Raw genomic sequence first — 24,189 nt, forward strand, 5'->3', positions numbered from 1 at the left:
CCAAGTTTTCGTATGAAGAGTTGATATCAATTTTTAGTGGGTGGATAGCGGTGGATATTATTGTGGTGACTAAAGTTGTTAGGTAATTTTGGTAATATTTAAAAATATTTTTTAATTTGAAAAATAAAAGTTAAAAGTGTTGCAAAAATATAAAAAAATATATTATCTTAATTTTATATTACTTAAAAAAAAAGTATTGCCAAAATTATATATTCACAATAACTATTATAATGATGATCATCTTAAATTTTACCTTTTATTGTGTGAGGATTTTGATGTAGTTCTTACTACACTTTAATTCTTGATGTCCGGTTTTAAATTATATTTAGTATTTATAAACAAAGAGTTAACCTTCATTTTAGTTCTTGAGATTAATTAGTTGTAGTGATTTAGTTTTTGACTTTTCAATTGTTACATTTTAGTCACATAGATTGGTATATTTTCTGTCATCAAAACTCAACGCTATTAGTGACGTGGCTCAAGTTTTGTTATGCTAGACATATTAAAGTAACGTTGTACGCGTTTTAGCGTTTGAGGGTTTGAACAATTAGTATTGTTCAAAAGGAAGGAGTATAACGTTTTAGTATTGTTTAAACCCTCAAAGGATGTTATTTAGTGCCTTTTTTAGCGTCAAAATGCATACGATGTCATTTTATTATATCTAGCATAATAAGCTTTGAGCCACATCACTAACGACGTTAAGTTCCGACGATAGAAAATATACGAAAGACTATATTGGTGTACTTTTTTAATTTGGAAGACCGAATTGTAACAACTAAAAAGTTAGAGACTAAATCAATACAACTCACTAATCTCAGAGACCAAAATAGAGTTTACCTCACAAAAATTGTGTGCGCAAATAATATCATTGATCGCTAAATATTTTGTATAAAAACAATGAAGTATACTCTTCATTAATAGTACGAGGTCCAATTTGTTTGACAAGAAAGTAGGTAGAATGTCCATTGGTTTAGATGTCGGAAGAGTATACAACCTACAACCTTATCTAAACCTAACTCTATTTTTACGTCGTCCACCCTTCTTCTCCCATTCTTCTTCACGCCGTTCACCCTCTCTTTCATCTCCTGCTCCAGTAACATCGTTGCACCGCCCCCAATCGATGTCGATCACTCTTCATCGCAGCAAGGAGCTACATCTCCTCTCGCCGAAGGCGAAGACCCCAACCCCCACGATAGGAGCTCCGAAGCGCCATCACTGCGCTGCGCAGCCCGATCCCGCCCCTGAACCGATGCTGAACATTCTCCTGCAGCCGCAAGGAGCTGCCATCCCCCTTGCCGAACTAAACAGCGTCGCGGCGGCGCGAGGAGAGATGCTACATGCACGGAGAGTCGCCCGTGTCAGAGCGAACACAATTGGATGCAGAAGGAAACGATGCAACGGAGAGAGCAGTTGGGGAAAGACGATGTGGCAGGCGACAGTCAGTTTATGTTAAGGGGGACTCGAAATACCAGAGGGATGATATGGTATCCGCTGGAGGAGAAGTTGCTCTACAGGTTGGTTTTTTAACTAGCACGTGTAGTATTAATTTTTCAAATTTTCAAAAATAAAATAACGGTTCCGCTAGGTAGATAACAGAGATTGTGAACAATGGATTGCACTCTCAGCCCATAAAAAGACAAAAAGAAAAGTCCATCACAAATTACCCTCTTAAAAATTCTACTTTCACCTTTTACATTTTAACCATCCACCTTCTAACCCTTTTATCGTCGCATACCCTCTCACAAACCCTCATTATGTCGTCGGTCCTTCCCTACCAGACAGCCTCAGCGTCGTTGAGCTTCTTCTCCATCAAGAACGTCGGTTTAGAATGAAAATAACCATCCACATACCTAGTAAAATGAACATCTAGCAAATTTTATTGTATCTACTTAAATCCAATCTAAATTAAATAAACATCCACCTTAGAATAAAAATAACTATCCACATATCTAGTAAAATAAACATCCAGCAAATTTTTTTGTATCCATTTACATCTAATCCAGATGTTTATTTTTCTTGCAAACAGGATGTTTTTTTTCATGCAAATGGAATTTTTGTTCTTAACGCGAATCACATCCAGAAAAGGGGAAGAAGAAGAAGAAGAGGAGGAGGAGGAGGAGGAGGAGAACCACGACTGCAGAGGGAGGATGGCGACGAGACAGCAACAACATCGCCCAAGAATGGCGAGGTAGCTGTAGCGGCTCCCGTGGAACGCGAGATAGCCGCAGTGGCGCATGGAAAACGCGCGTGATGGGATGAACGGATTGATGGCTCCATCGATGGTTCATTCTCCAATGGCTTTTACCGGGAACTACGGGACCTTGGAATGACAAACCAGCACGACGCAGCAGCAACTCCACGAGAGGGCGACGCGACACCGCAGTAATGCCACCAGGGAAGAGTGGCATGAAAACAGCAACTGCAGCGGATGGGCCAGTGGAGAGGGAGATGCGTCGGGCTGACCGGCGGAAGTGAAGGCGTGTCAGGCTGAGCAGCGACGGAGAGGACCATCGGCATGAACGACGATGTGAGTGGAAGAGAAAAAGGAGTGTTGAAATGGAATGAGAACGTGATGTGACGGTATATTATGAGGAGGTTACGTTGCCTAACCCTAATAATTTAAATTTAAAAATTGATTATTCTAATAAATTAAAAATCTGATTTTAATAATTAATTTACCTTTTTTTAATCATTGTTTATGTTGTTCAACATTTATGTTATTTACCTATACACTCATAAAGTAATTTTAAAATTTGTTCAAATTGACTGAACAAAATAGTTGATTTCCTATATTTTTCTTCGAAACTAACATATTAGGAGCTTATGTTTTGGTTTCCCAAACATTTTGGCCTTCTTGTTGCAGCATTCATTCCTGTCTATCATATGCAGGTATCTTTTTTTCAAATTGGGTTTGCGATAAATTGTCTTTTATGATGAGATAGTTCTTTTGGAAAAGTAAAGTTGATGGCAGAAGTCTTTCTCTTGTTAATTGGAGGACCGTGGTCACTCTGAAGAAATTTGGTGGCCTGGGTGTTAGAGATCCTGCGTGTGTTAATATATATTTACTTAATAAATTGGTTTGGCAACTTTTTCATTGTCAGGACAAGCCTTGGATTGCTCTATTGAGGGCGACATATCTGAGGAATGAAGGAGTTTTAGATGGCCCTGTCCCTTGCAACGCTTCTCATGTTTGGAAGAGTATCTCAAAGGCTTTTTGTGCTCTTAAGGATGCCTTCTCTTGGTGCGTTGGGTCACTTGATCAATCTTTTTAGTTTGACAATTTGAGTATTGAGGGCCCAATTGCTCAAGATGTCCCTTTTGTATATATATCTGACTCTGATTTAACTATTAGAGACGTTTGAAAAGATGGTCAATGGAATCTCCATGATGTTTTCTCTAACATTCTAGAAGATGTCAAACAGCGTTTGAATGCTTATGATCCGGATTTGAATGCTGGAGAGAGTTCGGTTTGGTCGTGGGGTGTGGCATCTTCTAGACTCTACTCAGTTAGGAGTGGATACAGTTGGCTATCCAAAAAAAAGTTTGATTGGAATGAGCGTGATAATTGGTTGTGGGTATGGCAAATGCATATTCCTGAGAAGTACAAGTTCTTGATTTGGCTCAATCTTCATAAAACTATTTCTATGGCAGAGTTTCGTTTGAGTCGTGACTTAGCTTTATCTAGCACTTGTTATCGGTGTCAGAATGGTTCTGAATCCATTCTTCATTGTCTTCAGGAGTGCCCTGGTGCCAAGGAGGTCTGAAACATTTTAGGTTTGTATCAGATAACTCGGATTTACGTGATTGGCTCTACAAAGGTGCAAGGGGTGGAGATATTTTTCTTTTCTTTTCGACCATCTGATGGATTTGGAGAAGTAGGAATCATGACTTATTTAATACAAATGACTCTTGGAGTGCTAGTAAAGTGGTGAGCTTGATTCGTAGTTCAGTAAGGGAGTTCCACACTATTTTTGCTATGCATCAATCTTTGTCTCCTCCTTCGCTTTGTTTGCATTGGGTTCTACCTCTAGTTCATTCTGTTAAATTGAATTGCGATGCTAGTTGTTTTGCTCCTTTTGGCTATGCTGATTTTGGTTGTTTCATTCGCAATTCTGATGGATATTGGTTGAAAGGTTGCACTGAGAAATTCGAAGTGTGTAGTGTTCTTTTTGCTAAATTGTATGCGATTTGGAGATGTTTACTTCTAGTTTAGGATAGTAGATTTCGTGAGGTTATTTGTGAAACGGACTGTTTAGAAGCTCTTTTCTTGGTAAACCAAAGAATACTTGATAAGGATATTCCGGAATGGAATTTGGCAAAGCATATACAGGAGGTTGTGAATTGAAATTGGAGAGTATCTATTCTTTTAATTCAAAGAAATGTAAATAGTGTTGGAGATTGTATGGCTAAAGCAGTTGCTTCTGGCGCAGACATTCACTCAAATTAGAGTCAACCATGGAATGAGTTTCAATACCTAATAAATTTAGATATGAATCTATCCAATTAATTTAATTTTGTCTTTGTCTTTTTTTTCTTTGTTTTTTCTGTTTAGCCAAAAAAAAAAAAAAAAACATTTCGGCCTTCCCACATTATGATTGATTTAAGATTTTCATCTCTTTATTATATATCTTCAATCATTTGATTTTCCAGCTCAACTTCCAATTCTTGTTCTTGGATAAGGCTAAGGAATAAAATGTTTCCATAATCTTCGTTAAGGCTCAGAACTATACACTTCCACTAATAAGCTCCATTGAAGTCTTCTTTCCACGCCAACTAACACTTATATGTATAGATAGAGACAATCACAAGTAGTACACGTGTACAAATCCAAAAAGAGATTTTTTTTTTCAGTGGAAAGTTATAGCTAATATTTTTTTTTTTAAAAAAGGTATATATTGCCCGCCGTAATGTTTTTAAGAGCATATGCTAATGTTATTGCTACAGAAAATTTTAAATTTTTTTATTAATACATAGCAAAAATATTAAAAACTTAAACTTTATATATTTTTCATTAAAAAAAATTCATTGATAACTAAACTCTTTTTTAAGTTTTCTTTTTCATTCTAAAAGGTAACGATATATAGTCTTCATATTAAAAAGTATTTGCACCTCACAACCGTCCAAAAATCTTACCTTGCCATGCAAATAAGAAATACGTGTATGTAGAAACATTTAGTGTATATTCAAAAAATGATTATCATTGTTAATTACTTATTTTATTATAAAATTTAAAACATATTTTGCATTTTTAAAACATATATTATAAGGTAGAAATTTAGATGTAATTAATTTCATGGAAAGTTAATAGCTGAAAACTGTTAGATGACAATTTAGTCAAACTTGTCAAATCATATAACGACTCGACTAACTATTAACTTTATATGAAATTAACTGCACCTGAGTTTTCGTCTGTATTATAATTTTTACCATTAAAATATAGATTTTTCGGCACTTATTGAGAATATAAAAGTAAAAATATTTTATGACAACACAAAAATTTTGAAGCTTTTGGTGATATTAACCGAACTCTAAAATAAAATTCTAAGAAAAACATAACTTTGATGCATTGTTATTGACTTGTTGTAAAGAAATTCTATACCAAAATTTACACCCTTCGTTGCAAAATAAGAAAAATATGTGCATGTGGAAATATATTTGACGTATATTCTAGAATAATATAATTATTACTTATTTTATTATAGAATTTAAAAAATTAAAAAAACATTGTAATTGTTTTTAAAACATACATTATTATTAAAATATAGAGTTTTGGGGGCACTTATACAAGTAAAAATATTTTAGACACACAAAAAGTAGACACAAAAAGAAATACAAGTGAAAATATTTTATGAATTTTTTATTTTAAAATTTTTAATTATATTAACCGAATTCTAAAATATATTTTAAAAAAATTTAATTTTGAAGTATTTTTCATTGTAATTTTTTCATATATAATATATATCTAATTACGTATTATTGTGTCAATAAAAATAAGTATTTATTATTTTAATTATTATTAAATAATTTCAAAAAATATATAATTAATAAATAATTTTGTAAATGAGAGAGAGAGAGAGAGAGAGAGAGAGAGAGAGAGAGAGAGAGAGAGAGAGAGAGAGAGAGAGAGAGAGAGAGAGAGAGAGAGAGAGAGAGAGAGAGTTGTCATCCCGAATACTACTATTTAGTAGATCATTATTGAACTATGCAGTACTCATGCATCATTACATTGGAATTTGATCTTTCTCATATTTGCAACTTTTCAAAAGAGATAAAGGAATAAAGGATGATATCATGATACATGACAATAAAATCAACTCAACCCAAAAAAAAAAAAAAAAAAGAAAGAAATTGATGTCCCCTGCATGGGGCAACCCATTATAATAAGGATTGTAATAAGTTTTAATTTTCAAGGGACCAGGTGTGCATTCAAAATATAAATCACTTAATGAAGGATGCAAAGTTGTTATCTTGTCTCAAAATTATTTGATGGCCTTAGCAATCCATTTCACATAGGTTCCGAGTAAGCATCTGAGGTTGTTCCTTTTTTCGATGCGATCTAAGGTTGTTCTGCTCATAGAAAAAGGATAAAAAAATATGCACAGTACAAATAATAGAATATAATATTAAAAGTGTAACATAATATATATATACACACATTTTTCTCTCTCTATACTTTTATTTTATTTTATTTTATTTTACATTTAGTTTGAATATTAGAGAAAACATGATAAATTTCCAATACTAATCAAAGTGCCTAAAAAGGTTAATAAAGCAACAACCAGAATAGAAAGGAAAAATAGCGGCGGCTGAAAAAATCGTTGCAAATATTGTGAAAATAAAATGGTTGATCGTAATTAACGGTTATAATTTCGATGTGAAATCATTATTTAGAGGAATTACAAATGGCCATTAAACCATAGTTATAAGAATTGAATCGGTAATCGAACCGTTTAAACTACTGAATTATTAGATTATTGGTTCAATCGGTGGGTTACTGATTGAATCGGTTAATCCGGTCTTATATAAATAAAAAATAAAAAATAGTCAAAATTTTAAAATTAAAATTTAAAATACATATTTTTACTAACATTTTAAGAATATCCAGTTATTCTAAAACAATATGAAATAGGAATAATAAGTATTTTGTTAATTTTACTCTATCATAAATATTTTATTTTGTTTTTATATTAAAATAATAATTATTTTTAAATTTTAATAATTTATTAATAAATTTATATCTATTATACTATTATATACTACAAGTATTTATTAAAAAAATAATATTAACAGATATTATATAATTATAGAAAAAATAAATGAATTTATAATTATTGTTAAATAAAAATATAATTAATTTAAAAATAAGTGAATTTATAATTCAAATTAAAATAAATTAAATAGATTGATAAAAGATATCTATATATATAATAATTTGTAAACATATTAATTAGAATTGTGACAATATGATGGTTATGACTTGCTCTTTTTTCACTGAGGACAAGGGTTCGAAACTCACCCCACCTATTTTGACAAATTTTCACTTTTAACGGTTTGGTTAAAACGGTTTTACTGAGTTTGATCGGTTTTCATCAATTCACACCGGGTTTGACCGGTGAACACCGATTCTCTACCTTGTTCGATTCAATTAGCAGACCGAACCGACTTAAGATCCAATTTTTAAGTCACATAGATTGTGCGGCAGTCACAAACACCATAATTCTCAACGGTCGCAAATACACTATTTAGAGGTAATTATTCAAACCGTTGTTGGAAACTGTCATACAACTATTTTGCCATGCATATAACATGAATAACTAGTCAAATTAATTTTTGAAAGATCACTCGTTCTTTAAATTGGTTCTCGAAAGAATTTTTAATAAAATTTATCTTTTAAAAATTTTAAATTAGTAATGTTAGTCCTTCCATCACTTTCTTTGTTGATGGTACAAAATTTATTAATATGACATGCTAACAGATAGCACAACACACACTTAAGAGTTTTAATTGACTATTAAGATAATAAGTTTATGAAATTAAATCAAATCAAAATCTAATTAAGAAAAAATTTGAGGTATTAAAATTTCTTAATTTAGAATTGATTTTGATCTAATTTCATAAATTAATCATGTTAATAGTCAATTATAACTATTAGGTGTGTGTTGTAATGTTACTTAATGTTCTATATCAACAAATTCTGACGTCGTTAACAGTGAAAGTGACAGAAAAAATTAATATGATTAATTTAAAATATTTTAAAAGACGAATTTGATTAAAAAAAAATTTCAAGAACCAATTTAAAAAATGAATGATCTTTCAAAAATCAATTTGACCATTTATTTCATATAACATAAAACAACATTGATAAAGTGTAAATACACAATTTAGTAACGGTTCAAAACTGCCATTAAACCAAAAAATATCGCCATACCTGCTGGGTCTGTTGTAGAGAATGTATGTTAAGTAGGGATGTATATATAATATGTATATACCACTATTTTCTTTTTTATATATGCTTTACTATAGGAACTCAATGATATCTTTGGTTGATAAACACCAAAAATTAAAGCCATAAAGAAAGAAAGAAAGAAAAACAAAACCAAGCAAAGAAATATGGAAATAAAAAAGTGAGATTGATTATTTATACTATCAAGAGTATTTATCCCCTTTTTTCATAAATATATAATATTAGTTATTGTTTTGGCAATATATCTAGACAAAAATGACAAGCTGACAACTATTTATGAAAATATAAAATAGTAAAATAAATGTCAAATCAGAGTTAAATGATAAGTAATTAAATTTTGGTAACGGCACTAAACATGGTCAAACCCTAAAATAGTTTGACTTAGAGATATCTGGCATAATGTTATATATATAAAATCTCTCCTATATCAACTTAAATTAGTAAATATATACAAATATAAATAATTTTACATTTCACCAAAGGATGTTTGATTTAGATTATTTATAGAATTAATATTTAAAGTGATCCCTGAATTTACAGTCGAGTCTTAAAGTGGTCCTAAAATTAATAATTATTTAAATTTATCTTTAAAATTGCATTCCAAAACTCATAATAGTCCCTAAGACATTTTCCATCATAACTGAGGTGTATTGATTTCTCCCATCCTGGCAAACCTCCCCTCCAAAACTACGTCGTTTTGGAGATATATATATCAAGAAAAACCCTAATAGCCTTCAAATTCCCTCCCTAAACTTAGCCTCGACGCCTCTCTGTCTCCCCAAACCCCCCTTCTCTGTAGCTGCCTCTCGCTGGTCGCTGTCTCGGCACTGTGCTGTTCGCTCCTTCTCCAACCTAGTCTCTTATACTCACAACACTCAAACACGGCAGAGATAGAGTTCAAAGCCTCAACCTTCTCTGTCGTGCTTCTCGCCGACCTCCATCTCGTCATTGTGCCGCTCGCCAACCTCTTTCCTCCTTCTTCTTTTTTCTGGTCCGGTTCTCTCGCTCTGCGTGCAGCAGCCAAGATGAGGTTTTTAAATTTTTTTAGGTATTCAATCATTATTGTTAATTATTTTGGGTAATTGTTGCTGCTGATCCTGTTTTAATAAAGTTCCAATAGTTGATTTTTTATTATTTTTATTCTGCAATTGATGCTAATTTTTTTCTAATTGTTGCTATTTTTTGTGAATGTTACTGTTTAGGTCGATGATGCTTACTAATTAGATTTATTTATCTTTTCTTATTATTGCTGAATTTTTTGTGATCTTTTGTGATTACCATAACCCTAAAACAAAAATCTTTAATCTTTTCTGATGATGTTGTTGCTGATGATTAGATTTGGAAGAATAAAAGTAGAGAATGGAATTGAAGAAGAAGAAGATAATTTGAGATTAGGATTTTTAACCTAACAATGGAGACCAAATTGAATTAAAAACTTATATGTGCCACATAATATATATAGCTGTTGTTCTTTACTGTGGCATCCTCTGACAAATGTCATCATTTATTTTGTGAATATTTGCCAGACTGTTGTTAATTCAGGAACAAATTTAGAATAATTTTAAGTTTAGAAACAAATTAAAAGTTCAATTGTAAGTTAAGGAACCATTTTAAGATTTACCTCTTATTTATATGATGTAATTTAAAATTTGAAAGCAAATTATTAAGACTTGCTTAGAGAATCTCAAATTTTCCCATAATAACAAATATTTTCTTATGATCACAATATTTCTCACTTTGAATACACGTTTAGTAATAATTCAGAAATACAAAACTAAAAATTATTTATCAAAATATCCTTAATCAATTTATAATATAAATATTTCATTATTTATCATTCTTAATATTATATACATGTGGTAAATGTGAAAAATAATGCTTAAATATATTGAATAAAAAGATCTCTAAATGATATATATTTGTGATAATGGAACAAAATAATATATTTATATAGATATAATTTTCCATACCATATATACGGTGCTTTAATTTTCCTCAAGGAGAGTATAGTATGGTAATCAAGGCTAAAAGAATAATAAAATTTAGAAGTTGGGCATGTAGATTGGAGCCTTGGGTTAAAAAGAAAAGTCAAATTAAGTTGGTCTGGTAATTATTTCATTAGTTTATTTAAGTAAATGTTGAAGATTTAAATTCCGTTTTGTATATACAACAATCTATTAGTTAACGATAAACTTTTAAATAAAATTCTGATCTACGATGAATTAATTTTTGACCTGTTAAAATAAAAAATACTATGAAAAAAAAAAGAAAAAGATTAGAGTCTCGAGTGTTAGTAAAAGGCCTCTCTTTGGAGGCTTCAAAGTTGAGTAAGTAGGGTAAGTTGGTACAAAGGCTTCTCATCACATCAAACTCTTCGGTGCATGTTGCATGTTCGGAGAAAATGGACCAAGAACCATAATTAAATTTTACACTGAGTGTGACATTAACAATTATTATAAATAACATTTTCGGTTGTAGTAAACAGAAGAAAAAGTGGAAAAAAATAATTCCTCTCACGATAGGACATTTTCTATTATTTTAATTTTATGTTCTTTTTCCTTTGATTCCGTCATTACCTTAAATTAACAGAAAAGGGGGATAAATGAAATAAGACAGGACATTTAAAAAGTACGAGAACTCAATTAGTTTGGTTTATGCAATGGGAAACATTGGAACAACGTCAAAACAAATAGAGTAATAAAGATACTAAGAAACACACTACTAATTAATTAGTTGACCAACATGATCAATGTAATGTAATCATGTCTCACTTATGCACGACAACTTTAATGGTTACCATGCTTCCTCCTGTAATTTTCCACTCTCCGGTAACTTGGAAGGTAAATTACAATACCATTCACTTTATCTTTATTTTATTTTACTTTTTTCTTTCCTGAAAATTGCGACTAAAGTCAAACTTTGATGACTTGGCTAAAGGCATGTTTAAATGAGGGGAAAGAAGTGAAGAGGAAGGAAAGAAGTTTAGGGAATTTTTCATTTCTTAGATATATTTGGAAGTTTTGATGATGAAAGAAAGAGAGAGATTATTTATCACTTATCTATTATCTATTACTATCACATATATAATAGAAATTGGGAAGAATTTGATGCATAAAATATTCTTGTGAAAATATCTTATATATATTATATATAATTTATAAAATAAGTTTTATTAATTTCAAATGTTGAATACGTAACTTTTTAGTTTTTTTTTTTATTTTTTTAAAGATAAGTAAGAATGTACCTCCACCATCTAAACAATGAAAAAAATAATAAAAGTTCAAAATCAATACAAAGTTGAAACATATACTAAAGATTCTAAATAAACCAAAAGACTTAACCAACACCTATATTTCTAAACATCATCCACACCAAGAGAATATAACTCTTCCAATATAAAGATCATCCAGAATAATAGTTACGTAGTTACGTGTCCATTCTCATGGCAAACTAAACATGATCAGACAAAATAAACTGTTCCTAAATACCCACATATAATCAACTATAATCAACAACAAAGGACTCTATCACAAAAATCACAAAAAAAAAAAAAATTACTATCTTAACGAAAATCAAATTTTATTATTATTATTATTATTGTTACGGACTCTCACGATCCAACCCAAAACAATTCGGCAGGTCGGGAACACCGACCCGACCTGAAACCCGAACCAACCTCCATAATAGGGAATCCGGTGGGTCGGTCCCCCACGCCCGGCCCAAAGCGCGTGCAACCACTCTAGCAAACCGGTTGGGGCGGCATTCTCGGGGCAACACCCGAAGTCCCGACCCGAACTCCGGAATGACCTGCTCCTCCCCACATGGATAGGGACAGCTCACAAGTACCCCGGCCAGTGGGCTAAGTCATTTATGGGCCCGCCCAGTACAGTATATAAGGGGAGACGTCAGCTCTCCCCCCGAGGTAGACACACACCTTACCTAATCTGGCTATCGTTTTGTACAGACACTGACTTGATCGTCGGAACGTCCTTGCAGGTGGCCACCCCCCTTCGTCTATTCAACCATCGGTTTCGCCAACCTCCAGCTCCAGACCAGGAACCCGTTCCGAGTCACTTTAGGGTCTCTCCCTCTCAACCCTTCACCATCACCCGACCCGTCGAGCACCCGAGATCATCAGGTGTCGAACATTGGCGCCGTCTGTGAGGACCCTGGAGCAGACATGGAGCGACTCCCCACTTCGGAGGAACTTCGCGAAGGAGGCGGAGCCCGCCTAAGCAAGGCAAGTTCGACAGCCCGTGCCGGCAAACAGCTACAATTCTCCGTTCAACCAAACCAACCAATCTACACCAAGACCCCCGAGAGACGTCCCTTCGGAGGAACGGGGGCCGACAGCGCCAAGATCATGCAAGAACTCAGGCACAGAGTGCAAAACCTCGAGCGAGAGCTGGCAGCGAGGAGCTGATCTCACGGAGACGTCAGCCGATCCCGCACCCGCACTCGCTCCCCCTCTTGAAGACGCGAGAGCCAAGAAAGGAGCCCAACAAAGCGCGACGAGGCGTATGCACAGGCGACCTCCCGACCTACCCAAAGCAGGTCCGAGAGCCACTGGGAGTCCCAGAGAGGGAAAGCCAAGAAACAACAGGATCCCGTTATCATGGGAGCCACCCCCTTCCACCCCTCGATCCTCAAGGTCCGGCTTCCGAAGAACTTCGACAAGCCGACGAACATGAGGTACTACGGGACTAAGGATCCCCAGGAGCACCTCACAGCCTTTGAAGCAAGAATGAACTTGGAAGGGGTAGGTGACGCGGTCAGATGCCGAGCATTCCCTGTGACGCTAGCCGGCCCGGCGATCCGATGGTTCAACGCCCTCCCACAAGGATCCATCACAGCTTTTGCGGACATCTCCCAAAGCTTCCTGGCTCGGTTCACGACGCGCATAGCCAAGGAAAAACACCCAATCAACTTACTAGGGGTTACCCAAAAACCCGGTGAGCCGACCAGGAAGTTCCTAGACAGATTCAACGATGAGTGCTTGGAGATCGACGGCCTTACAGACTCAGTCGCTAGTCTCTGCCTAACGAACGGCCTGCTAAACGAGGACTTTATGAAGCACCTCACTACTAAGCATGTCTGGTCCATGCAAGAAATTTAAAGCGTGGCCAAGGAATACATAAATGATGAGGAAGTGAGTCAGGTTGTAGCAGCCAACAAACGGCAGCTCCCAAACCCCCCAGCTCGGCAGGCCCCCCAGGTTGATAGATACAAAGAAGCTCCCAAGGACGGCACCCTAGGCAAGCAGTCCAAGCAACCCCTACGGGTAGGAAGGTTCACGAACTACACGCCACTCACGGCGCCCATAGTGGAGGTATACCAACAAATTGCAGACAAAAGAATCATATCCAGACCCAGACCATTGAAAGAAAGAACAGGAGGCAACAAAAGCCTTTACTGCGATTATCACAAGGGGTTCGGCTACAAAACCCAAGACTGCTTCGACATCAAAGATGCTTTAGAGCAGGCCATCAGAGATGGAAAGCTGAGCGAATTCTCCCGGTTCATCAGAGAGCCGAGGAGACGGGAACATGAACGCTCTGAGGAAGATCATAGCCGGACTGTCAAGCCAAGGCAGGAGCCCATAGGGGACGCCAACAACCCCCCAACCTTCGTGGTCAATGTCGTGGTCGGGCGCGACAGCCCTCCTAAATCCAACTCGGTGACAAAAAAGGATACCCGGGTCCTATCCATTTCGACGGAAGGTCCCACCATCAGCAGAGGACCTCCCACGATATCCTTTGGCCCAAAAGATAAATGGTTTCACGACCTCCCCGAGAACCCCCCATGGTGGTTACAGCAATGGTCGGCACAGGGTTAGTCAGAAGAATCCTCGTCGATACTGGGGCCGACTCCAACATCCTATTCAGAAACGTATTCGACGCCATGGGGCTCAAAGAGTCTGACCTCAAGAATCACCAGCACGGGGTCATGGGACTCGGTGATAACTACATAAAACCCGACGGGACGATCTCCTTCCCAATCTGCCTTGGAACCGGTGATGCCAAGAAGTCAGTTATGGCAGAATTCGTAGTCCTCGGAGACTCTACAGCATACAACATCATCCTGGGGAGAAAGACCATCAACAAACTCTCAGCCGTAATATGCACTAAATTCTTGACAATGAAGTTCATAACGTACAAGGGAATAGTTGGCTCCATAAGGGGAGACCTAGAAGCGGCGGTCGTTTGCGACAACACCAGTCTCTCCCTAAGGAAAGAATCTAAGAAGGCAGCTGGCATGTTCTTGGCAGACCTGGACGCCAGGATGGAGGACAAGCCGAGACCAGAACCAGAGGGGGACATGAAAAAGTTTCAGATAGGAAAGTCAGCAGACCAGTTTACCTTTGTAAACAGGAACCTGCCCCATGAACTCAAGGACCCCCTCATGGAGGTTGTAAGGGAAACGGCGACCTCTTCGCGTGAACACCATCAGACATGCCGGGATTGGATCCCGAGGTCATGTCCCACCGACTAGCCGTAAAACCTGACGCCAAACCAGTAGCCCAGCGGCGAAGAAAGATGTCTCAAGAAATGGCTGACGAAGTCGCCAAACAAACAGCCAGGTTAATAGAAGCAGGATTCATCAAAGAACTCGAGTATTCAACATGGTTGTCCAACGTCGTCCTAGTCAAGAAAGCCAGCGGAAGGTGGAGAATGTGCGTTGATTATTCTGACTTGAACAAAGCATGCCCAAAAGACTCTTTCCCCTCCCTAACATCGACACCTTGGTAGACTCGGCGGTAGGATATCGTTTTCTCAGCTTCATGGATGCGTACTTGGCTATAACCAGATCCCGATGCACCGACCTGACGAGGACAAAACGGCATTCATAACGCCAGGAGGTACTTATTGCTACAAAGTAATGCCCTTTGGTCTAAAGCACACAGGAGCCACCTATCAAAGACTAATGAGCAAGGTCTTCCATGACCTCATCGGCAAGACAGTAGAAGTGTACGTCGACAATATCCTGGTGAAAATAGCGGAGCCAAACAGGCTAATAGACGACCTCCAAGCTGTCTTCTAAGCACTAAGAAAATTCAAAATAAGGCTCAACCCACTCAAATGGGCATTCACTATGGAAACAGGGAAATTCTTAGGGTTCATGATAACACAAAGAGGGGTAGAGGCCAACCCAGACAAATGCAAAGCCGTCCTCAAAATGACAAGCCCTGGGTGCATCAAAGACGTGCAACGACTCACCAGGAAACTCACGGCTCTATCCCGGTTCCTCGGTGCCTCGGCAGAAAGGGCCATCCCATTCTTCAACCTAATGAAGAAAGGGATCACCTTCGAGTGGACCCCAGCGTGCGAAGAAGCGTTCAGCCACTTCAAAAAGATACTCTCAGAACCTTCCGTACTCAGCAAGCCTAGAGAAGGGGAGCCCCTGTACTTATACCTAGCTGTAACCACACAAGCAATTGCAGCAGTCCTTGTCCGAGAAGAAGACAAGACTCAACGCCCAATATACTTCATCAGTAAAGTACTCAAAGGGGCGGAGTTGGAGTACACTAAGTTGGAAAAGTTGGCCTACGCCCTACTGACCTCATCCAGAAGACTAACACAGTACTTCCAAGGGCACGTGATCATCTTGAGAACCGACCAAGCCATTCGCCAAGTCCTCCAGAAACCTGACCTCGTGGGAAGAATGATGGCATGGGCAATAGAGTTGTCCCAATACGATTTGCAATACGAACCCAGGCAGACAATCAAAGCCCAAGCCATGGCAGATTTTCTGGTAGAGGTCACATGGGAGGCTCCCGACGTACCAAACACGCGGTGGAAGCTCCATGTTGACGGAGCTTCCAACTAAACGTTTGGAGGGGCCGGGATCATTCTCGAGAACTCAATAGGAGTAGCTTATGAACAATCAATCAAGTTCGACTTTCCAGTCTCCAACAACCAGGCAGAGTATGAGGCTCTGATAGGAGGGTTAATATTAGCCAAAGAGGTCGGAGCATCAAGGGTGGAAGTCAATAACGACTCCCAGATCGTCACCTCTCAGATAAACGGCAGCTACCAAGCCAAGGACGCACTACTACAAAAATACCTGGAAAAGGTAAAAGAGCTATGCAAAAGCTTTGAGGAAATCATAATTCAGCATGTCCCTAGAGAAAGAAACGCCCGAGCCGACCTCCTTTCCAAACTAGAAAGCACCAAACCCGGGACGGGAAATAGATCTTTAATCCAAGGGCTAGCAACTGAACCTGCAATCATCATGTGCGCAGCCCAGATACCGAATCCTTCCTCATGGATAGGTCCTATCCTCCGATACCTGGAGCATGGCGAAACCCCCGAGAATGAAAAAGAAGCGCAGACCACCAGAAGAGAAGCCTCCAAATATGTGATCTTACAAGGACAGCTGTACAAACGAGGACTCCACCAACCCTTACTCAAATGGCTACGCTCCGACCAAACGGACTACGTCCTGAACGAAGTCCATGAGGGCTGTTGTGGTCACCATATCGGGGGAAGATCGCTGGCATGAAAGATCATCCGAGCAGGATATTACTGGCCCATAATGATGTCGGACGCCCAGGAGTTCGTCAAAAAATGCAACAAATGCCAGGAAAATACCAACTTTCACAAAGCTCCACCCGAAGAACTCAGCCTGATGATGACCCCCCGATCTTTCGCTCAATGGAGAGTCGACCTCTTAGGGTCATTTCCACCTGGGCCTGGGCAAGTGAAATACCTGATAGTAGCCATAGACTGCTACACCAAATGGTTAGAAGCAGAACCACTGACTAGCATATCTTCAGCAAATTGCCAAAAATTCATGTGGAGGCAAGTGGTCACCAGGTTTGGAATCCCAGAAACCGTCATATCCGACAACGGGACACAATTCACCGACAAAAAGTTCAAAGGATTCCTAGCATGACTAGGAATCAAGCAAAGGTTCTCCTCAGTCGAACACCCACAAACCAACGGCCAAGTAGAGGCAGCCAATAAAGTCATCTTAAAGGGGCTAAAGAAGCGACTTGAGGGAAAGAAGGGCTCATGGGCAAACGAGCTAGCTTCAGTCCTATGGTCTTACAGGACCACCCCCCCAATCATCTACCGGTCAAACCCCCTTCTGACTCACATACGGGGTCGACGCAGTCATCCCAGTCGAAGTCGGGGAACTGAGTCCAAGGTTACTCCTCGAAGGAGGAAATGAAGCAATCGAAAAAGATCTGGTCGACGAGACAAGGCAAATGGCGCATCTAACAGAAACAGCAATTAAACAAATGATAGCCCTAAGGTACAATGGCAAAGTACTAAGAAGAAGTCTGGGGGAAGGTGACTTGGTCTTACGACGCAACGACATAGGGCTGCCAACCCCAGGAGAAGGCAAGTTGGCCGCAAACTGGGAAGGCCCTTACAGGGTAAGAGAGATCCTCGCCAAAGGAGGCTACAAGTTGGAGAAGTGGGATGGAAGTGAGGTACCGAGAACATGGAACATGGCAAACCTGAAGAGGTTCTACTCATAAGAAGAAGCAACCACACGATCTGATGACCTTGCCTCCTCCACCATAATTTCCTTTGCATTCCTTTTTTACTATCTTCCACTTAATTATGTATTACATCAATTCTTTGCTTTAAAGTTCTACAATGCGTATATAATAAGTTTGTCCTTTTGCAAGATCACGTCAAAATAAAACGACGAAAAATAAACGGTCGACCTAACGGAAACACGGGACTGATCACCCCGGGAGCCAAAGGGACCCAAAGCAAAAACAGCTCAGCAGCAAAGCAACAAAAACGATAAATACCATAAAAGCGGTAAACCAAAAAGCCGCGACGGCCTGGTTAAGCGAAAAACAAATAATAATAGAAGGCCACGACAACCCGAGAAAGCAAACAATAAACAGAAAATGGCCTAATATAGATAAAGTGCCAAAAAGTTTGTTACAGATAAAAGGCGCCTTAAACAGGCCCTGAGATAAAAACAAATTACAAAAGATAAGGCAAGAAGCATAAAATCTCAAGACTTGAGGATGTCAACAATCTTCCTGTCTTCAACAGTCTTGAGAGCCCCAACCTGGGAAAGATCGAGATCGGGAGCCAGCACGGCCACCTGAAGCTTAATCCCCTCTTTAGTCAGCTTTACGGCCTCCCAGGCCCTCTTTGCAAGCTCCTTGTTTTTCTTCTTCAGGGCGGCCATCTCCTGACGAGCAGTTGCCACTAAGATCTCCGCCAACTTCAACTTCTCCTCCAATTCTTTGACTTTCTTCTCAGCAGCAGCAGTCTCACCACGAGAAGTATTCAAATCTTTCATCAATTCGAGGTCCCGATCTACCAGCCTGTTGATCTCTTTGGCATCCTCCTCAACCTTCTTCTCCTGCTCAGACAACTTTGTCTTCAGAGACTCCTCCCGAGATCTTGAATCTGTCAGATCTTTCTGGGAGTTTCGAAGCTTCCCTTCTAAAACATGATAATTTTCCAAGATAGGTTCCACCTTCTTGGCAATAGCAGCAGCTCGAAGAAGGCTGCGGTAGATCCACCTCGCCTGGCCAGAGAGGTCGGCATTCCGGAAAAATTCTTCAGTACTAGGAAGCAACTGGGGCTCAATGAAACCCCCAGCATCAAAGTTCTTTTCCATAACAGAGAACCCCTTCCCAGAGTCCTGATTCCTCTTCTTCGGGTTGCCAACGACCTTCAAGTCGTCGTTATCAAGCCCCAGATCCTCCTTATCAAAAGGAGCCTCCGCCTCCACACTTGGGTTTGCTGAGGTGTTCTCAGGGGGGACCTCAACCTTCTCCGGCTGACCTTGGTCGGCTCTGTCAAACCGACCACTACCCTCCCCAGCATCCTCCTGGTCCTGACTCGCCGAAGGAGTCGCCGAGGAGTTGTCACCACCCTCATCATCCCCTTGGATGCGGTTCATCAAGTCAGCTAAGGTTTTCTTCCCACCAGCCATGGAAACTATAAGCAAAAAGCAAAGGTGTGAGTGATAGAAGAGCAAAACACTAAAAATGCAAAAAGTAAAAAACTCACCAACATATGACCGACTGGCCCCCCGGTCTCCCATAACCATGCGAGGGTTAAGATTTTTCTCGCTGAAAATTGCCAACAAAATATCGGCAATGTTACGATCTTCCGGACTCAACTAATCATAGGATATTTTTATCAAATAATCAGACCCCTCCCTGAAACTCCAGTAAGTCAGAATCCGCCTTTTCCCCTCGGCAGTAAGCCAGAAAGGTTGATGACCCTCAATTGGCCTGACCTTGAAAAAAGTAGACTTGAAACCATGGAAGGAATCCTCAAAGAGGCCAAAAATCCTACGACCCTGTGGGACTTGAAGGACATATATCCCTTCTTCGCCTTCCCCTGACGAGAAGGGTTCGTAAGAAGGAAAAGGTAGAGAAAAATATTTACAGAGGTTAAAAGCTCCAGATATTCACAAACCATCTCGAAGCACCGGATGGCAGCCCAGCTGTTCGGGTGCAGTTGCGACGGAGCAACATCGCAACGGTTCAACATGCCCATGACAAAGGGGAAATGGAAAACGAACCCGCAAGGTCGTGAACATAGGCTCATAAACCCACAACCAGTCGACAACTCGTGGAGCTGCCAGGTTCTTCTGGCAAACGCGCTCCCGATCAGCAGGAACATGAACTTGATAAAATGCTTCCTCGGGACCACCCCCACACAAGAGCCCAGCCTGGCGCAAACCTTGTAAGCTCTCCTTAGTGACTTTGGAAGGTGTGTCCTTCACGTCGGAAGAAACCCACGCATAATGATCGACGAAGTCGGCTAGCGGTCGCTAAGCCTGATTCGGAAGAACAAGGCGCTCGGCCATACCTACATTGGGGGCACCACTTAGTCAGAACGGGAGTTCGGGAACCCTTAAAGTAGTAAAAATAAAACTATAACTCCCTAAGTCACCCTCTAGATACCCATACACTAACCCATAATTCAAGCAAAATCTAAGGAAAATTCAGTGGCGCCCCCTCTAAAAGAAGAAGCGGCAAAAACAAGCAGAAACCCAGGCATGCATAAAGGAAAGCACACAAATAACAAAAGGAAATAGCAAAACAAAACTGTAAAAATTAACGTACCAGGAAAGATGAAGAAGTAGGCCGAAAAGTTAAAACAGAAACAAAAGCAAGATGAAGAAGAACGAACAAGTAGCAGAAAAGAGAGGAGAAGCAGCAGCGATTCGAGGAAATGGAAGGAGGAGAAGAGTGGAGAAATGAGGAGGTTGTGAAAATAAAAAAGGGACGAAGAATGTAACCGTCAAGGAGAAGCGCCAAAAGGCAGGGGCACATTCGTCATTTCGCGCAAATTTCAAAATCGCGAAATGATGGGCATTTAATGCCCAGCGCAAAAGCCAAGGAGGCAACACCAGGGAGAAGCGAGATGACCACGCGTGGAGAACACAAACGGCACCAACGAGATCCCGAAGAGAGGGATACGTCCCGACTCGGCGAATGAGTCAAACGCGCCCAGTCATGGGCTTCACACCCTAAAACTGGCACGTTTAGGGGCACTATTACGGACTCTTACGATCCAACCCAAAACAACCCGACGGGTCGGGAACACCGCCCCAACCCGAAGCCCGAACCACCCTCCATAATAGGGAACCCGGCGGGTCGGTCCCCCACGCCCGGCCCAAAGCGCGTGCAACCACTCCTAGCAAACCCGTCGGAGCAACATTCTCGGGGCAACACCCGAAGCCCCGACCCGAACTACGGAACGACCTTCTCCTCCCCACGTGGACAGGGACAACTCACAAGTACCCTGGCCAGTGGGCTAGGTCATTTATGGGCTTGCCCAGCACAGTATATAAGGGGAGACGTCAGCTCTCCCCCCGAGGTAGACACACACCTTACCTAATCTGGCTACCGTTTCGTACGGATACTGACTTGATCGTCGGAGTGTCCTTGCAGGTGGCCACCCCCCTCTTCATCCGTGCAACCATCGGTTTCGCCAACCTCCAGCTCCAGACCAAGAATCCGTTCCGAGTCACTTCAGGGTCTCTCTCTCTCAACCCTTCACCATCACCCAACCCGTCGAGCACCCGAGATCATCAGGTGTCGAACAATTATTATTATTATTATTATTATTATTATTATTATTATTATAAAATTGCATTAATAGGCATATTAATACCCTAGTAATAATAATTGATAGTTATTTTTAAAAAATGAGTTTTGCTAAAAGGTTATTAGTGTAGACAATAATATTAATGTTTCTTTTACACATTAATTTATTTATGGAAAAATAAAATAAAATATAATTTTAACGCAATATAATATTTAAAGAAGTATAATGTAAAACTAATTAACAGTTGTCAAAATTCAATCCCTACATCACTCCAAAAGGAAATACATTGGTTTAAGAAAAAGAGATATTGGAATTAGGGTGTGGATTTAAATTTTGTAAAACTTTTTAAGAGGTATTTGTACTTTTTAAAAGTATAAGTATTTTATTTTTTTAGTAAATTAAAAAAAGTTTGTACTTGCATTTACATTTCTTGAAAAATAGATATGTTTTTAAAAATATTTAAAGTGAAGATAGTTTGTACTTATCAAAATTAAAAAATCTAATATAATTTATATATTAATTAATATTTAAATTTAATTTTTACATTAATATCTATTATAGTATTTTTAAATTTTAAAAATTATTTTTTTAAACGTACTTGTTACTTGTATTTATTAAAAATTATTTTTAATTTAGTTTACTAAATATGAATACTATAACTTTAAAAAAATAACTTTTATAAGCAACTTCTGAAAAATAAAAATTTTATCAAACTAAACTTCAATGCTTGAAAAAAAGTGTCTTTTAAAAAATACATCTCCCATTTTTTTTAAAAAACAATACTATTTGTCAAATTTATTTTTTATCTTTTTCACACCTTTTATTTTTCAAATACATTTTTAATATTTAATTATCCAATTTTAATCCACCATATGTTTCAAATTTAACATGTGGATTTTGTACATTCTTTTAACAACAATACATAGGGTTGAGTATGGACAGCGGGTACCTAATTATCCGTCCGAACTCAAACCGAACCAATTAAATTGGTTCTAGAACCAACGGATAATCGGATTTTATTCGAACCAAACTAATACCTCTCTCTAGTAATTAGTTCGAGTAACAGTTCTGGAGACACAGAACCCGAACCAACCCGTGAACCTGTGTGTGTGCACGCGCGCGCGCGCCACGCCACTCCACTATATTTAATGTGTTTAAATTTTAATATATTTGGTATTTAACATGTTTGAATTATTTCTATTGATTTTACATGTTTATTGTACTTGAAAATTTTTAAGATAAAAATTTTGTTTTTTTTTTTATTTTTTTTTATGAATTTCTATTTCATCGGGTATCCAATTACCCAAACCAAACTAATCCGTTCTTAATCGGTTTGGTTTGGTTCAGGTACATACATAAAAAAACGTAAATCCAAACCAAACCGAACCAATTATAATTCAATTGGTTCAATTTTAATTTCACCCTAAATTCGAACCAACCCGATCCGTGCTCACTCCTAATAATACAATTACACAATGGTCCAATATTGTAGCGAGATGGATGGCGGTTCTAAAATGTGAGGAGGGAGAGTAACAACATTGGTGGCAGAGTTGTGATGGTGCACTACCAGCGATAGAAGTAGTAGTCTAGTTAACTATTTTATCTATTTATATAGAATAAAATTTCACCCTGGCCTCTGACCATTTACACATATGATAATTCACTCTATTCCTAACGTAAAATACTATTGCAGCCACTAACCAATTAATCTATTAGACAATTTTCCATTTCTATTAGTCTTTCCATGAATTCTTAACGAAAGAATTCTACGTGTCAGAGAATAAATTGGAAGGAATAATTTGACCCCTGTCATGTCATCAAAACGCCTGCATTTTAGGGAGAGAATGTTTACTATATCATCTTCTCTCATCTTGAGCATAATTTTCAAATCCTAACTTTCTCCCACCTTAAGAAATTAAGAATCATGAGCTCAGAGCAATCTTCAACTACGAATCACTGTTCATGGAGGTGGAGTGAGTGATCGATGAATTCTGCAAAAGGTAAAAGCGAGACTTTGGCTATAGGGAGGGAAAAGAAGTTTGAAGACACTAGCTAGCTGCAATTGTTGAAAATATGTTATTCTCTTGGAATCTGGAACAAAACAAAAATCAAGTATATTTTTCTTTAGTTATAATTATTTTAAGTTAGGCCTCCTTTTTTTTTATCTTTTATATTATAAATTTTTTGGTTCTTTAAGGCTCTGTTTAGTTTGTCTATGTACTAAGACGTAGATATGAGACATAGATACTTGAGACATAGACATAAAATATTTGTGTTTGTGTATGATGTTTGGATATAAATATAATAGACATGACTGTAGTGTCTAATATTATGTTTAGTTATAAAAAACAAGAATACTATATAATTAAAAATGACCATTTTATCCTCATAATCTAAATTGAAAATTCAATAATTTTAAGGGAAAAAATAGACTAAAGCCCCAAATGACTCGAGGGTTTCTCCCCATCACCCCTACCACCTCCCCCCCCCCCCAATCTCCCTTCTCCCTAGTTGGCCTCCTCCTTCTTTGCCATTCTGTGCAGTCCCCTTCTTCGTCGTCTTCTTCTTCGTCTTCGTCTTAATTGTGGCGAGTGTGTTTCAGTTAACCAGAGGGTAGGGGTGGCAAACAGGTTTAAACCCGCCGAGTTGACCCGCATAACCCGCCAAAATGCGGGT

The 24,189-nt window shown here is 38.4% G+C and overlaps 1 protein-coding gene across 1 annotated transcript; it reads left to right on the forward strand.

Moving 5' to 3' along the window:
• The first annotated feature begins 13,079 nt into the window (after positions 1 to 13,079).
• On the forward strand, positions 13,080 to 14,956 carry LOC140180512 (uncharacterized). Its single transcript, XM_072221730.1, has 3 exons — positions 13,080 to 13,351; positions 13,583 to 14,184; positions 14,280 to 14,956. The coding sequence occupies exons 1-3, from the start codon at positions 13,080 to 13,082 to the stop codon at positions 14,954 to 14,956; spliced, it is 1,551 nt and encodes a 516-aa protein (XP_072077831.1).
• Positions 14,957 to 24,189: the final 9,233 nt, after the last annotated feature.

The sequence above is a fragment of the Arachis hypogaea genome, chromosome 17 (assembly GCF_003086295.3).
Source record: "Arachis hypogaea cultivar Tifrunner chromosome 17, arahy.Tifrunner.gnm2.J5K5, whole genome shotgun sequence".
Lineage (NCBI taxonomy): Eukaryota > Viridiplantae > Streptophyta > Magnoliopsida > Fabales > Fabaceae > Arachis > Arachis hypogaea.

Bases quoted from the DNA above. Each gene is read 5' to 3' on its own strand.
- LOC140180512 (XM_072221730.1), top strand. From the start codon at position 13,080: ATGGGAGCCACCCCCTTCCACCCCTCGATCCTCAAGGTCCGGCTTCCG. The intron at 13,352-13,582 runs GTTCACGACGCG...AGAAATTTAAAG, and splicing joins TCCCAAAGCTTCCTGGCTCG to CGTGGCCAAGGAATACATAA. The intron at 14,185-14,279 runs GTCCCACCATCA...TGGTGGTTACAG, and splicing joins CCTATCCATTTCGACGGAAG to CAATGGTCGGCACAGGGTTA.